At 40.2% G+C, this 15,223-nt stretch overlaps 1 protein-coding gene across 2 annotated transcripts in view; it reads right to left on the bottom strand.

The window, feature by feature from the left end:
- The window catches only part of ZSWIM6 (zinc finger SWIM-type containing 6), a 142,797-nt gene that overhangs the window by 31,170 nt on the left and 96,404 nt on the right, over positions 1-15,223 (bottom strand). For both annotated transcript variants that reach the window (XM_072859509.1, XM_072859510.1), the window contains 2 exons: positions 11,443-11,591; positions 10,767-10,917 (listed from right to left, as the gene is read on the bottom strand). In XM_072859509.1, coding sequence (XP_072715610.1) covers positions 10,767-10,917; positions 11,443-11,591 — 300 coding nt within the window. The remainder of the gene's footprint in view (positions 1-10,766; positions 10,918-11,442; positions 11,592-15,223) is intronic.

The following is a 15,223-nucleotide window of genomic DNA, read 5'->3' as shown; positions in this document are numbered from 1 at the left end:
ACTATTTGATTACAGTCTTCCCAAGAAATCTGCTTTTCCTAGAAATATTATGCTACCTTGTCAGGGCTGCTGTGTAGCTAAGTTTGGGTCAGTGTTTCCTCATTTACAATACCTGTGTAATCAGTGGCTGAAACTTGGCCTTTGCCTTGGAATTTTATGTTTAATATACTTAAGATCAATCCATTCATTTGCAAAATTAAAATATGCAAGAAACTGATGCACGTTTGACATGTCTTTGCTCTTCCCATTAATGCATGTCTCTTTCTTAAAAAACTAAAAACCCAAAAGCTACCAGGTTAGTAACATTTGATTATTTCAAAGAAAGTGGAGCCAGGTAATCAAGATCATTCCCTTTGTGCAACAGACAAATCAGCTTCAGCACTTGCTGCACACTTGCCACTGTGCTCCATTTGAGCCTAATCAATTCTATTACAAAAGCATCATTTTCCAGCATTAGAAGTGCCAGAATAGAAACAATTATAGGAGACAGAACCTATGACCCCTTTAAAATAGAAGTGTCAGCAAAGGATTTTTAAGTGGTTTACATCTGTTTTTTAAACGCATATGCACTTTCACTGGGACAGTCACTTGGAAACCTCAAAGAAGGTAGCGTATGATATTTATTGCTTCTCAACAAGAAGGACAAGTGCCTTCAGAATGACTGGCAAAGCCACCTCCCTCCTCCAGAAATGGAGAGACCTCCATTAGAACAAAGCATAATCAGAAATCCCACTGGAGAATGCTCCAATTAAACAGCTGCTTTTATGGAATAGTGAAGATAGGCAAAGCACTTCAGTGTTGTTCTCTCCTTGATAAGAACCCCAAGGAAAAGTACTCTTGGCATTCAGTTGGATCCAAGTTGCAATTTTATTCATAAAAAGAATTCCTTAATGCACTCTGGTTTCTCTATGCGGCCTTCAGAAAAAAAGGCTTGCTATGGGTGCTGTGTTTCTTGGAGAACAGAATGTTTCATTTTTCTCTAATTTATTCTATTACTGAATTAAACTTTGTTGCATTGGTCTTGACAAGTGCTTCATGCTGATTGTATTGTGTATGATAGTATAATCACTCCCCATGCATTTCACACTAGCTGGCTGATTAATGCAATAGATTACTTGCAGCACTGATGGCAAGAGGGAATCATTGCCCTTCTGCAAACTAAACTTTGAATGTGCATTAGAGGGAGTGGAGGTGTAACCCAGGGACAAAAAAAAGTGTCTAATTCCTTAAGTTACCCTTTCTCTCTTGCTGCATACCTCTGCTCCAAGGGTTAAAGGCACAGTTGTATTCAGCTGAAAGGAAACAGGTATTTATATTTTGAGATTCTCTTCTAAGCTATCATCAACTACATGCTCTGATCTGTGTGTGTCAAGTAATGAAAAACTCCTGCTCCCGTCTTCCTACATTTTCAACTTTTAGCACAATGGAAAAAGGAACTAACCAAGCACTTCTGTCATTTTGCATGAGCCCGTTGTTCTGGGTTATGCCTTTTTCAGTTTGTTTTAAAAACTGCCGCATCTTTGCGGACACTCTGACATTTGACCAAAGGGTTTCATAGAAGAAGAGAAATTTGCTTGAAAGGTGCAGTTTACAGTATCATAGCTGGAGACTACAATCTCCCTAAGAGAGCATTTAGGTATCTGTCACATGTCCATTAGATGCCCCTCTATGCACTTATAGTACCCTATAATCTAATCACCATAGCAAGGCATGGGCTATTAGTCTACAAATCTAGGGGAAAGTATAAAGCACCTGCAAATGAATCTCACTGATTAACTTCCCTAATATCCACAAAACTATTCATTCATTTGTTCACAAACAGTCAATTGAAGGTAAAAACATTGCTAATACTAGCACAAATAGTACAAAAATACTCCTTTATGAATAACTTAATATGATTCTTCACAGTTTTAAGTAGTTGCCAGCATTTACAGCTAGGCGGTGAACACAAAGTATGCTCCTGCCCAAAACAGAGACCAGACATTTTATCAAATATTTTAACTGGTAATACAGTCTCAGCAGTCACAGTCTATTTTCAGGGACTTTGACAATTTTCAGAATAAAAGTTAATGTGACTAATAACTATAAATACACTACCCTACCTCTATTTAAATCTATCACAGAGATGAATGAATTCCTCTCAGTTAATTTTCTTAGGAAGATGCAAAACTGGAAAGTTTGAGAAGTTTTTCAAACAAAACAAGATATTCATAAAAGAAAGGGATGAAAATACATCTCATTTTTTAAAAGAGTGGAGCAAGTGCAAACACTCCCTTGTATGGTGGGAAAGGTCAGGAAAAAAAGTATGACTGCCACAACTATGTTCACAGAAGGTAAAAAACCCACTATAAATGGCCAGAAGAACACATTCTGATTGTCTAGTCTGAATTCCTTCATACTCTAAGATTTCCTGAGTTAATTTTGTCTTCAAGTCCAAAAGTGATGGTTGAGTTTTTACAAAAAACAGCATACTTCAATTTTTAAGATTTCCAATACGAGAATCTAGCACAGCTCCTGGTTAGCTGATCTACTGCCTGGCTACCATGACTCAAAATTCTAAGCTTATTTCAAGTTTTCTAGTTAAATTTGTCCAGCTCCAATTACAATTTTCAGCTACCTCTTGTTTGCTTGGCAGAATTGTCTTCGCTATCAAGATTTAGTCTACGTATGTCTCTTAAATCATGAAGGAGATCATCCTCCTTTGTCTTGCATGACAGGCCTGAGCAGACTGAGATTCTTGCATCTCTCACTTCAGAATACTTTTCCAGACACTTACAGAAAACTGGAAAATATCACAAGGCCAGATTGCTGGACCGCAGAAATTAATGAAGATTCAGTAATTCCTCTCCATAGATCTATTACTTCTCTTTAGCTCTGGTATTTACTATAAGTGGTATCAGAAAATTAAATAGCAGATTAACGTTACCGAAATATTAAAAATAGAGGAAGGAAAAAAATAATGCTAAGTACCAGTTTGGGCTCACAGTAAAACTCTGACCTTAATCTTGGAAGTCACGACTCTACAGTTAAGGCCGCAATGAGTTTTGTACCAGCTCCAATACAGAAAAATTTTTTAGAACATTTATAAATAAACCCCTCAAGCTATGCTTATAGACTAAAGTTAATTACTTTCACCATTATTCCTCAAATCTGATAAATACAGTTTAACCACAGGAAATAATACCCTCTTTGAAAATAGCTCCCGCTTACTGTCATACTCCAGCCTCATATACCTTCAATTTCAAATACCATTACGGCACATGCCAATAATCTTCTACTGTTTGTAATGAAGGAGGAAGGAAATCATCCTCAAAAAAGATGGACAGAACCCATCTTTGCACAATGGCAGCCTGGCTTCATTCACCAGGGAAATGAACCTGACAGCAACAACTGAGAATCCAGGGCCATGACAGCAATTTCTTTAAGTTGTCATCCATAACTCAGGCCTTAGAGCAGCAAAACTGTCTTGTGATGCTAACTCAGAAGTACTGTTAATTTAGTGCCTCCAATAGCATAAATCATTCAAGTACACTGACATATATTAACAGCTTATTCTGTAAAAGAGATGTAACCTTAAGTGCATGAACTCAAGGCACATGTGTTTTGTAACTGTATGGCAACCACACTATGGCAGCTAAGACTAAGCAAACTGACAGTAAGAAAAGGATTATCAATTAAGCAAAGACAGCCTACTGGATATGACACAGTTGTAGACACAAGTATGTGTAAGATATCACTCCACCCATAAGTCCCACAATGAAAGACCAAGAGAAATGGTGCAAAGCATGGTGCATCCCACCTCCTTTGAAACATGGGCATTCCTACAGCTTTCACTTCAAGGCCAGAAATGTAATATGTGCAACTGATTAAACTATGAAATTTGAAGGTGCAGGGCATTTGTATTCTCCTTAGCTTTAAGGCAGAACATGATTCAATTAGAACTTCGGATACCCAAAGAAATCATGTAAATACGGATATAAGCTTGGCACTCAAATTTCAAAATTGGAGCCTTGCTGTACCGTTTTTGAAATACCATAAAATATGGGGAAAAGTAACTGTTTCTACTGCATAGTGGATCCTAAAAAGGGATTGCATGAAGTATGCAGCTCCAGAAAAATGGTATTAGAACACAAAACCTGTAATGAATGCTTAACTTTAGGGATTCTTTTTCATGGCAGCCCTGAAGTAGTCACCAAATCTGGCATCAAGAAGGAATTTCTCTAGGGGCATACTTGCAACAACCCTAGCTGCTTTTGTCCTTTTCTTCCCCCTCCCTTAAATACTAACCAGAGATAATCTGTTTAGAAGAGCTGGCATGTCTCATTCATACAAGTTTGTCTCTCTAACTGCAAAGGGAAGGAATGCCTGAGAGAGAAATATAGATGGAGAATAGCTTCATTTAGTTAAGGTTAAAAGAATCTAGCTTAGTATTTTCTAGAGATAAATATAAACTTTTATCAGAAAAATTCAGAGTGGTTTCCAAATAAAAAAAACATTATTTAACACTCAGTCATTAGTTTGCTCATGGCAAAATGGTAATTAAATCTCTCTTAATTGAACTATAATGATTCCTTGCCTAAACTCGACATTCAGAATTAAGTTTTAGATAAGGAGCAAAGTATTACTAATAAAAATTTAGGCATGATCCTTCAGGAAATATATTGTACTATTTCTCTGCATGACATGACCTTGTAAAATTATATTTTAGTTTTAAAGTTTAACACAAAAATATATCACTAATCCAGAAAATGTCCAAAGTATCAGCAAATGTGAACTCAAAGTAGATCATCAGGCTGTTCCAACCATTAAAAAGCAGCCCACAGTAGGGCAAAGTGCTAGTGAAAAACTACTAAGACTATTAGAACTACTAAGGCAAAGACATATTATTCTGCTCAGGAAATACCTTTGAGAACAAGCTATTTAGTATGCATAACAGAAAGGATTGTAAGGACATCACCCAGAAAAGCTTTATCCCACAAATAAGGCTCATGGCAATATTGTGACAGGTTCCTACACTTAAAAACTTTAGATACCAACAAGTGGTTGAGATAGACAGGAGAAGCTTATGCATTAAAATGTGGAGAGTACCCAGCTGGAAGTACAGAATATCTTTTAAGTTCTCCTCAACTTCATGAAATACAAGAACCAACAGAGATCAGGATCAGCATGAGGAAAACCCAGAACGAGTTTGCCAATTTTATCCGCTGCCCTGCCTTGTAAGAGCTCTCTGGATATACCCTCTTCCCCATGTGTACTGGGTCTGGCTGGGATGGAGTTAACTTTCCCCATAGCAGCCCTCAGTGCTGTGCTGTGTATTGGTAGCTAGAAAGGTGCTGATAACACACCAGCGTTTTGGCTACTGCTGAGCAGTTCTCCCACAGCATCAAGGCTGTCTCTCCAACATCCCCTCCCCTCACCCCCAAAAGCCAGTAGGCTGGGGGTGGGCAAGATCTTGGGAGGGGACATAGCCAGGACAGCTGACCCCAACTGACCAAAGGGATATTCCATACCATATGACCTCATGCTCAGCAATCAAAGCTAAGACAAAGGAGGAGGAGGGGGGGGGGGGCATTTGTTATTACGACGTTTGTCTTCTGGAGCAACCGCTACTAGTACTGAAGCCCTACTTCCCAGGAAGTGGCTGGACATCACCTGCTGATGGGAAGTAAAGAATAAATCTTTTTTTTTTTTCCCCTTTGCTTCCACGTACAGCCTTTGCTTTATTTAAGTGCCTTTATCTTGATCCACGAGTTCTTTTAATCTTATTTTCTCCCCCCCCCCATCCTGCTGAGGAGGGGGAATGATAGAGCTGCTTGGTGGGCACCTTGCATCCAGCCAAGGTCAACCCACAATACCATGACACAGCCATCATATTTTTGTTCCATAAGAAACTAATCCTTGACTCACAAAACAGCTCTCTTCCCCCTTAAACTGTTCTTAAATATAAAAATGGAGGAAATCTACTAGAAATGTTTATTTTGAAACATGCAAATTATGTGAAGTTTCTTCATCACGAAGGCAAGCAAGAAAATATAAAGATATTGAAAATGGTAGTTCACAAAAAAATATCTGATCCTGTAATCTACGTGTTGACAAGCTGTTGGGCTCCCTCACTCCACCAAGTAGTAGATACTTGTCTTAGATTCTTCTGCTTGACTGCTTTCATCAGGTTAAGCATCTGGGATTTAGTTTAACAGTTTCAGCTTTATTAAGCTGTCACAAGAGCAGCCCCGCTTTGATAACAGTAGCTGCTCCAATTATGGCTTGGTTTAGGGTTGACAAGTATAATGATTCATTCGTGGCACATGAGAAGCAATAAAAGGTTGTTTTGCATTACAGCTTTAAAAATGTGGGCACTTTTTTCATTTAATTTGTCACTTAGCTTTTGCTAAAAGGACATTTAAATTGCAGTAAAAGGCAAATGGGGCTTTTAGTTTAAACGTAATCCCCATATTTAAATGATCTGTAATGTTGCAGCGTTCGAGTGGGCCCTGATGGTGACATGTGACATTTGTATTCAGGTCCTGTATTATCCATGCGGCTAAAGGGCTTCCAATTTCATTTCACAGCCAGAAGTCTGCAGAAAACACCAATTAACTTGCAGATCCCATTTGCCAACAAAACTCAGCCTCTTCTCAATGTCTGGCATCTGGCAGTGCTCAACATTTAATTCCAAAGCAGAGCCTCACAGCCATCATGATCCCTGGGCTGGGGCACAAAGTCAAATTTTCCCCTTTTATTAAGGACATTTTTTCACTTTTGTAGAGAACAAGAAACTTTTACTTAATTTTTGATGGATGAATATTAACAAATTACTGCTGTAGTAAGGTTGCATGGACCATTTTTTCCCCTCTAGAGTACAAAGAAAGTTAACTGACCTTTTCTTCAAATCTGAGATCTCAGTTCAACAGGCATCATCAGATATTTACTGTGCATTTCCATATTCCTCCATTTTACCAATGCAATTTAATTAAAAAGACAAACCAAGGGGCTTCATATAGTTAATCATTCTGATATACTGAAGTCTTCAACCATGGTCACCGAGAGTTAAACACATAAAGATCAGCATGTGAAATTTACCTACCTAGACACCATTTAAACAGCAACAACATGAAGAATTCCAACTCCACTCTAAACTCTGGAAAGCACATTCATGTATTACTGTGGCAAGTTGGAAGTGTTCACCGGTGCATCACTGAAGCTGCATCTAAATTCTTCTAGCATGAGAAGTATATGAGCAAGTCTTACAGCTTTGACCTGTAATCTTAATCTTTCCGATACTATTACCTTTGGAGCATTTAGCTCCACCTATTCTTTGATGTACAACAGGGGAATCTGCTGAGCATAATTATATTCTTCCTCCTGTTCTAGAAGCTTTAAAACACAACAAAAAAGCCTTACACATAACTAGCTAGTTAACCTGAGGCCTTTGAATCATAAATTGCTTACAGAATTAGGACTTTGTATTAGAAAATCACCAGGCTCATACTTAGATGTGAAGTATTTAATTTTGTTTTTTTAAATCAGCATCTTCAAACATACAAACCCAATCTGACTTCTACTGAAGTCAACACAATTTACCATAAACTTCAGCAGGAACTCTGATCAGAGCCCAATGTGTCCTTCCAGTATCCTTGGCCAATGCCCAATGTCAGGCAGGAAGCATCAGTTAAGTTCTAATGAAAGGCTCAAGTGACCCAGTCAAGGAGCAAAGCTGAAGTTATTTAAGTATGCTTAAAAACCTATGCCAAAATGGAACTGACAAAGTGGCCATATGCCTAGCAGTTGGCAGACAGCATACCAGTACAAGCAAGCAAGCCTTTATTAAGCAGAGTCTATATTTACATACTTTACAGGTCCTAAAAATCTCCATAACTGCAATGTCGCTACCTATCTGTGAAATAAATGAGATCATAGATAAAGCATTTTTTTAAAAAAAGACATACATATATGCCACTCCCAGATTACTCTGAACAGATAATACAAAAAGTTAAGTATGCAAAGGCCTGCCCCACTCCCTTTATTGATATTTTAGTTCTCTGACATCCTAGAAGATGACAAGATAGGAAATCAACATTATTTTAGAACATAACGATGCCATCGCCCCCTTAAACCCAATGTCCGAGTTCTCTGCCACTACTGGCACAGATCAAGGGTTGCCAGGGACATCCTGCTCTTCCTTCTGTAGTTTGCTATCGTAACTCTGGTCTCCCTTAAAACCTCCTTCAACTTTTGCACATTCACATGCATGTTTCACCTGGAGAAAGGGATGTGTTTAACGACAGTGAAATTCAAGGTGAAATCCCAGCAAAAACATGGCAGCAGCTTCTAATTTTCACACAAGGCAGGAGTCAAGTTGGAGAGATTCATCCAATTAACAGAAATTTTCAGGGAACTTGCTAAGTACCAGTGGAAGGAATCCTACTGGTGTGGGGAAGAAATAGACAGTTCAGCAACATAAACACAAGCTGGAGGTGGAAGAACCAAGTTTAAGTTCTACCCTTAGCCTACTGCACACTTGAAGTGATTGAAATGTATTTGCAATTGAAACTGTGGTACACGATCAACATATTTTGATACTGTTAGAGGAGGCAGAGCAGTTCAGGACTGAAACAACAGGGTCTGCCTCAGATTGCAAATACAGCAGCTGAGGTAGTGGTGAGGCTGGAGGTTGCACTGCGGCTTTTTGGGAGTGGCAACTACAATTCTGATTAAACAGAGGTAAACTAATCAATTTGATTAATCTAAAATATTGCTTATTTGATGCTGCAGGCAGAGATTCCACCTTCAGATAGGTGCTGTCAAGAAGATGACGTTAATATGGAACTGATGAAACAAGAAGAGGAGCCGCTAAGAAAATTTAACAAAACCTTTTATGTTTATTGGCAGCATGTGGTAAGACTGCTACATTTAACATATGGAGAACACATTTCTGCCTCTCCCACCACCTAACAGCTCAATCCACATAAGCAACGAAGCATGAGACCCTCTGGTTTTCAGTATGGTTGGATACAATTTTGCTGTGTACATGTCCAGCTTGGCAAAAAGCATTATTCCCCAGCAAGCTAAGGCATCATAAAAATTACATACTAAGACGGTTGGTATACTTGAAGGCGAAGTAGCTATATCTACACTCTCTGACAGAGCTTTGCCTGCTCTGATATTAAGGCTTTCCAACACAGAAGTCTATAATATCAACTATAGACAGCCAGTGCTTTACTAGCCTAATGCTTCATTTTAGAATGAACATAATTTATGCTAAACAAGTTATACCCAGTCTTAGCCCCACCAGACAACACGCAATCAATCATGGTCATCTTTAACCTTTAACAGTGGAAAACTTCAGTTTTGCTTTTGACTTTTCCTTTCTAAATGAAGCATGTTATTCTTGCTTGGATTTAATTTAATTTAGCTTGATTTTGGACCTTTAAAATGTACCAAAAGCATTAGGGTTTTTGGCTTTGTTCTCCACAGTGTTTACATATTGTCCCAAGGAGTGTCATCAGTAAGTTTTGTGTTGTTGTTTTGTTGGTTTTGGTTGGGTTTTTTAATGTTTGTTTGTGGGGGTTTTTTTTAATATATATATTTATTTTAATATTCCATGCCACATAAGTCAGGAAAAGCACTATTGACCAGAACACATCTCAAGACAGACTCCTGTAAGTCTAGACTTCAAGTGTCTTTCCAGATTGAGTGAGAGCACAGGTAACTACTCCAAGTTCCATGAATCACAAGGCAATTCCATTCAGGCTGTGTGTCTTCAACTTGCTTTGAGAAAGCCTCCAAGACAGCATCCAAAACCTTACTACAGTTAAGATAGACACATTAATTCCTTCACTCATACACTCAGTGAATTATCTTTTAGAAAAACATATTAGATTTACCACTATATTTTAAATAATTCAGGTTGTCTTTTATTGCTTTTATCTTCTATATGCTTATGTACCAACTGGTTAGTAGTCTGTTCCAGTACCTTACACCTAGGAAAGCAATGCTGGTGGTTACTTAATATTATTCTTTCCACTCACCTACCCACCTTTAAAATATTGGCGACGTTTACCTTCAAGTTGTTTTGAATTTCCCCTCCCTACCACAAATTCCTATAGATTTTGAGAACTTCTGAAGCAGCAGTTCAAAACTGTGTCAGTGAGTTTCTGAAAAACTTTAGAGCAAGTGTCTTAAGACTTTACCAGTTTAAATATTTGTTTCCCATTTCAGCCTGTGTTCCTCTCTCCATTGTACAAGTCATGTATCTGGTCACAACTGACCTTTCCTGTAAAGCAGTGTTAATTGTTATAGCCCTCTTATTTGATCTCATTTCCTGCTCAGTAATGGACTTGTGCTTTCCTTTGCTGCTATCTTCTCATACTCTTAATGAATCTTATCTTTTTGCCCTTTATTTCTCTCTAGTTGTGAATCGATTTCTTCCTTAACCTTTTCAGTTTAGCGCTAGTGGCTTATATACTTACCCTCAGTTGTGTAGTTACATTTCCACTTTTTGCTTTATTTTTTTTAGATCCTCAGGTACTCACAACCTGTTGCAATCATACTTGTTTCATACCATGCTTCCTCTCCTCCAACTGTAACGGTCTCATGCAGAAGATCAAAAATTCAATTTCACCCAACCTTAACTGAACAAGCAAACCTGCAGAAAACTCTAATCTGCTTTACCTAGTACCACAATAAAGTTTCTCTCCATCCAAAATATGTAACTGTTTCTTCATTATACACATGAACACCTAAATGATTTAAATCTGTGCATTTACCCAGTTCATCCCAGAGCTGCCTATACTTGTCAGTCATTGCAGTTCCTTGTTGTCTCCAAAGCAACAGGCGAGGATCAGCCATGAACTGTTCTGTTATCAATGTCAACATGCGAGCTCCATTTGAATCTCTCATCTTTAGCATCTCTCGCACCTAGGAAATAAGTCTGTTAATAAAAAGTTGAAAAAACCAAACCAAATAACACTACAGACAATATGATGCATTTTAACAATACATTTCTGTTAAATAAGAAAAATAATTTATATATCTAATGTGAATTTTTTCAGTAGAAAAAAAATAGTCTGCCTTCCCAATTTTAAAAACAATTTTTAGTTTCAGTATCCTACTGCAATTCTGAAAACACGCTTCTTCCACAATTAATCCATACGTGTATTACGCAAGCTGCTGCAAGACCATCACTTCTATAGGTTTCTCCAACATTTTGGGAGTAGGAAGGAAAAGAACAGCAAAGCTGCAGACAGTTGAAATGTTACTTCATATCTGTAAACTGATCTCAAGACACACCAGATTGTGTTACATTCCATTATTAACTTGCCATATGTTCCCAAAGATTTGTCTTGTTTTACAACAACAAAACTGAGTAAGAGATGAACAAGTACAGACTGGCTGGGGGAGGTGGAGAGAGAAAACAAGGAAGATTTAGAGTACTCAACATACCTTTGCAAAAAGCAAATTGAGCTGCTTTCCTGATCCATGGTATCCGCCCTGGGAGAGAAAAAGTTTAACCTGTTCTTGGACCTGTTCCTCATCCAAATGCCAGCAGTTTTCATCATCTACACTAGCACCTGCTGTCGGGTCAGGAGCACCTATAAACAGCAAGAAAAGAAATAATTATGTTCTATATAAAGAAGAGAGGTTTGTGGCTCCTGGGTGTCCTGGTTCTGGCTGGGATAGAGTTAATTTTATTCCTAGTAGCTGGTATAGTGCTATGTTTTGCATTTAGTATGAGAATAATATTGATAACACACTGATGTTTTACTTGTTGCTCAGTAATGTTTACACTAGTCAAGGACTTCTCAGCTTCCCATGCTCTGCTGGGCGCACAAGAAACTGGGAAGGGGCACAGCCAAGACAGTTGATCCAAACTGGCCAAAGGGCTATTCCACACCATATGACGTCATGCTCAGTATATAAACTGGGGGGAGATGGCTGAGGGGCAGGGGTTTTTGCTCGGGGACTGGCTGGGCATCGGTCGGCAGGTGGTGAGCGGTTGCATCACTTGTTTTTTTTTTTCCTGTGGATTTTGTTCCCCATTCCCCCCTCCGTTATTTTCCTTTTCGTTACAATACATTATTATTATTATTGTATTTTATTTCAATTATTAAACTGTTCTTATCTCAACCTATGATGTTTCTTACTTTTGCTCTTCAGATTTTCTCCCCCATCCCACTGGGTGGGGGGAGGGTGAGTGAGCGGCTGTGTGGTACTTAATTGCCAATTGGGGCTAAACCACAACAGTCCTTTTTAGCACCCAAAGTGTGGCTCAAAGGGTTTGAAATAATAACAGATTAACCAGAATGTATTAAGGAATTTAGATCTGTTAGTAGTTGCAGGACACGATATTGATTCATCTGTTCTCGATATTGGTTTACCTGATCTGCACCATGCTCATTTTTTTGCTGTACATGTTAAAGATCGGTGTTGGTTTTTGCAGTTTGCTGTGTTCTGCAATGATTAGTGATGTTTTGCCTGGGAGATTTGTTATTAAAACAGTGACCTTAAGCTTAATCTGGTATCTAAGTTTCGTACTGAAGCCATTACTGTACGTCAGGTACCACCTCGTGGAGACAATTAACAATTATACTTCTTCCTCTGAGAGATTTTTTTATGGAGGAAATACAGAATAGCACTTCCGCTGCCTTCTTCCATGATGTTTCCGCCTTCATTACAATAACTTTTCAGTATCTTGAACATCCTTGGGTAGTTAAGATAAATCTATTGGTATTGCTTGGGAATACTGTTTCGATCTTGTCCAAGATTATTAAACAATTGAAGAATATCATCCAGAGATATGCCCAAGGCAGGATAGTTATGACTAGCAGGGTGTGTGAGATAGCATAAGCAAATGCCTAGGATGGTGGGCACCTGCAATGTTTTGGAACTTCACCCCTGAACAAATGAAGAATCCTGAAAAATTAGTAAAATATTTGGAAAAAGTATGCTGTCACCCTGGCAATTCTAGGGAGACAAAAATCACTGCAATGTGCTGGGGCCTGGCCCATGCCTACCGAATCCTGCTCAACACTATCAGAACCCTCAAAGGGAAGAGAAAGTCTCCGGATACGGCGACAAAGCGACACGCACTGCAGCTACTCCAACCCCGCAGACAGGCACGGTGGTCACTCCAGCCCCACTGCGACAGATAACGCAGCTCAACCACGGAACCAACCTGTGACAGTATCAGTTGCCCCTATACACAAGAAGAAATCCTGGAAGCGAAAGTCAGCTTGTTCAGTAAGGGAGGATGAAAAAGCAGGACCATCACAAAAAGAGGATAAGGAAGAAGAAGAACTCGCGGATGAGATGGAAACTACCTGATCCCTATCCCTGAGTGAGCTGTGAGATATGTGAAAGGATTTCAGCCGTCATCCAGGCGAGCACATTGTCACCTGGCTGATCCAATGCTGGGATAACAGGGCCAGTAGCCTGGAATTAGAGGGTAAGGAAGCCAAACAGTTGGGAACCCTTTCTAGGGAAGGGGGCATTAACAAAGCGATTGGAAAAGGGGCACCAGCCCGCAGCCTCTGGAGGCGACTCCTGTCAGCTATGAAGGAAAGATATCCCTTCAAGGAAGATGTGCTATGTGGCCCAGGCAAGTAGACCACCATGGAGAGAGGTATCCAGTACCTGAGGGAATCAGCTGTGCTGGAGATGATTTTTGGTGACACGGACAACAAGCAGTTATCCAAAGATCCAGATGAAGTCCAGTGCACATGACCCACGTGGCGGAAGTTGATACGGAACGCACCATCGTCGTATGCCAACTTACTGGCAATACTGACCTGGAAAGATGAAGAAGAACCAATGGCGGATGAAGTGGCTAACCGGCTATGGGAACAGGAAGAAAATATCTCTTCCTCCCTCGTTTCGCCTGTGAAGAAACTGCCCCGGAAGGTCCAGCAACTCAGAGAGGATAGGTCCTACTCTCCACCTGTACAGACCAGCATCTCGGCTATTCGGAATCAGTGTTCCTCTGCTCAAGAGAGAAGATATAAAGGGTACACACCACGGGGCACACAATGGTTTTACTTGCGTGACCACGGAAAGGACATGAGGAAGTGGGATGGAAAACCTACCTCGACCCTAGAGGCACAGGTACGTGAGTTGCAAGGAAAAACATTCACCAAGGGGGATTCTTCCAGGAAAAGTGCTGCTCCGGTTTCCAGTGGGCAGTTCCCCAGACAGAGTAAAAGGGCTGATCTTACTCCTGATTTTAATGAAGGAGCTCCTGACTCATATGTACAAGAAATACGTAATGAATACTATGACCAGGAGTAGAGGGGCCCTGCCTCCAGCCAGGTGGAGGAAACGGACAACCGGGTTTACTGGACTGTGTGGATTCCATGGCCTGGCACATCAGCCCCACAGGAGTAGAAGGCTCTAGTGGACACCGGTGCACAGTGTACCCTAAAGCCATAAAGCTATAAAGGGGCAGACCCCATCTGTATTTCTGGAGTGACAGGGGGATCCCAACAGCTAACTGTGCTGGGGGCCAAAGGGAGCCTAACTGGGAATGAGTGGCAAAAGCACCCCATTGTGACTGGCCCAGAGGCTCCGTGCATCCTTGGCATAGACCACCTCAGGAGAGGGTATGTCAAGGACCCAAAAGGGTACCGGTGGGCTTTTGGTATAGCTGCCTTGGAGACAGAATATATTAAACAGCTGTCCACCTTGCCCGGTCTCTAAGAGAACCCTTCTGCTGTGGGGGTGCTAAGGGTCAAAAACAACAGGTGCCAAGTGCTACCACAATGGTGCACCAGCAGCAATACTGCACCAACCGAGACTCCCAATTCCCATCCATAAGCTGATTCATCGACTGGAGAGCCAAGGAGTCATCAGTAAGACTCGTTCACCTTTTAACAGTCCTATATGGCCAGTGCAAAAGTCTAATGGAGAGTAGAGACTAACAGAAGACTATAATGACCTGAATGAAGTCACACCACTGCTGAGTGCTGCTGTGCCGTACTACAAATTAAGTGTGAACTGGAGTCAAAGGCAGCCAAACGATATGCTACAATTGATATTGCTAATGCATTTTTCTCAGTCCCTTTGGCATCAGAATGCAGGCCACAGTTTGCTTTCACTTGGAGAGCGGTTCAGTACACTTGGAATTGACTGCCCCAGAGGTGGAAACACAGCCCCACCATTTGCCATGGACTGATCCAGATGGCACTGGAACAGGGTGAAGCTCAAGAACACCTGCAATACATTGATGACA

This window comes from Ciconia boyciana, chromosome 4 (assembly GCF_034638445.1).
Source record: "Ciconia boyciana chromosome 4, ASM3463844v1, whole genome shotgun sequence".
NCBI lineage: Eukaryota > Metazoa > Chordata > Aves > Ciconiiformes > Ciconiidae > Ciconia > Ciconia boyciana.
The sequence above is the reverse complement of the archived record's forward strand: the minus strand, read 5'-3'. Positions and strand labels throughout refer to the sequence as shown.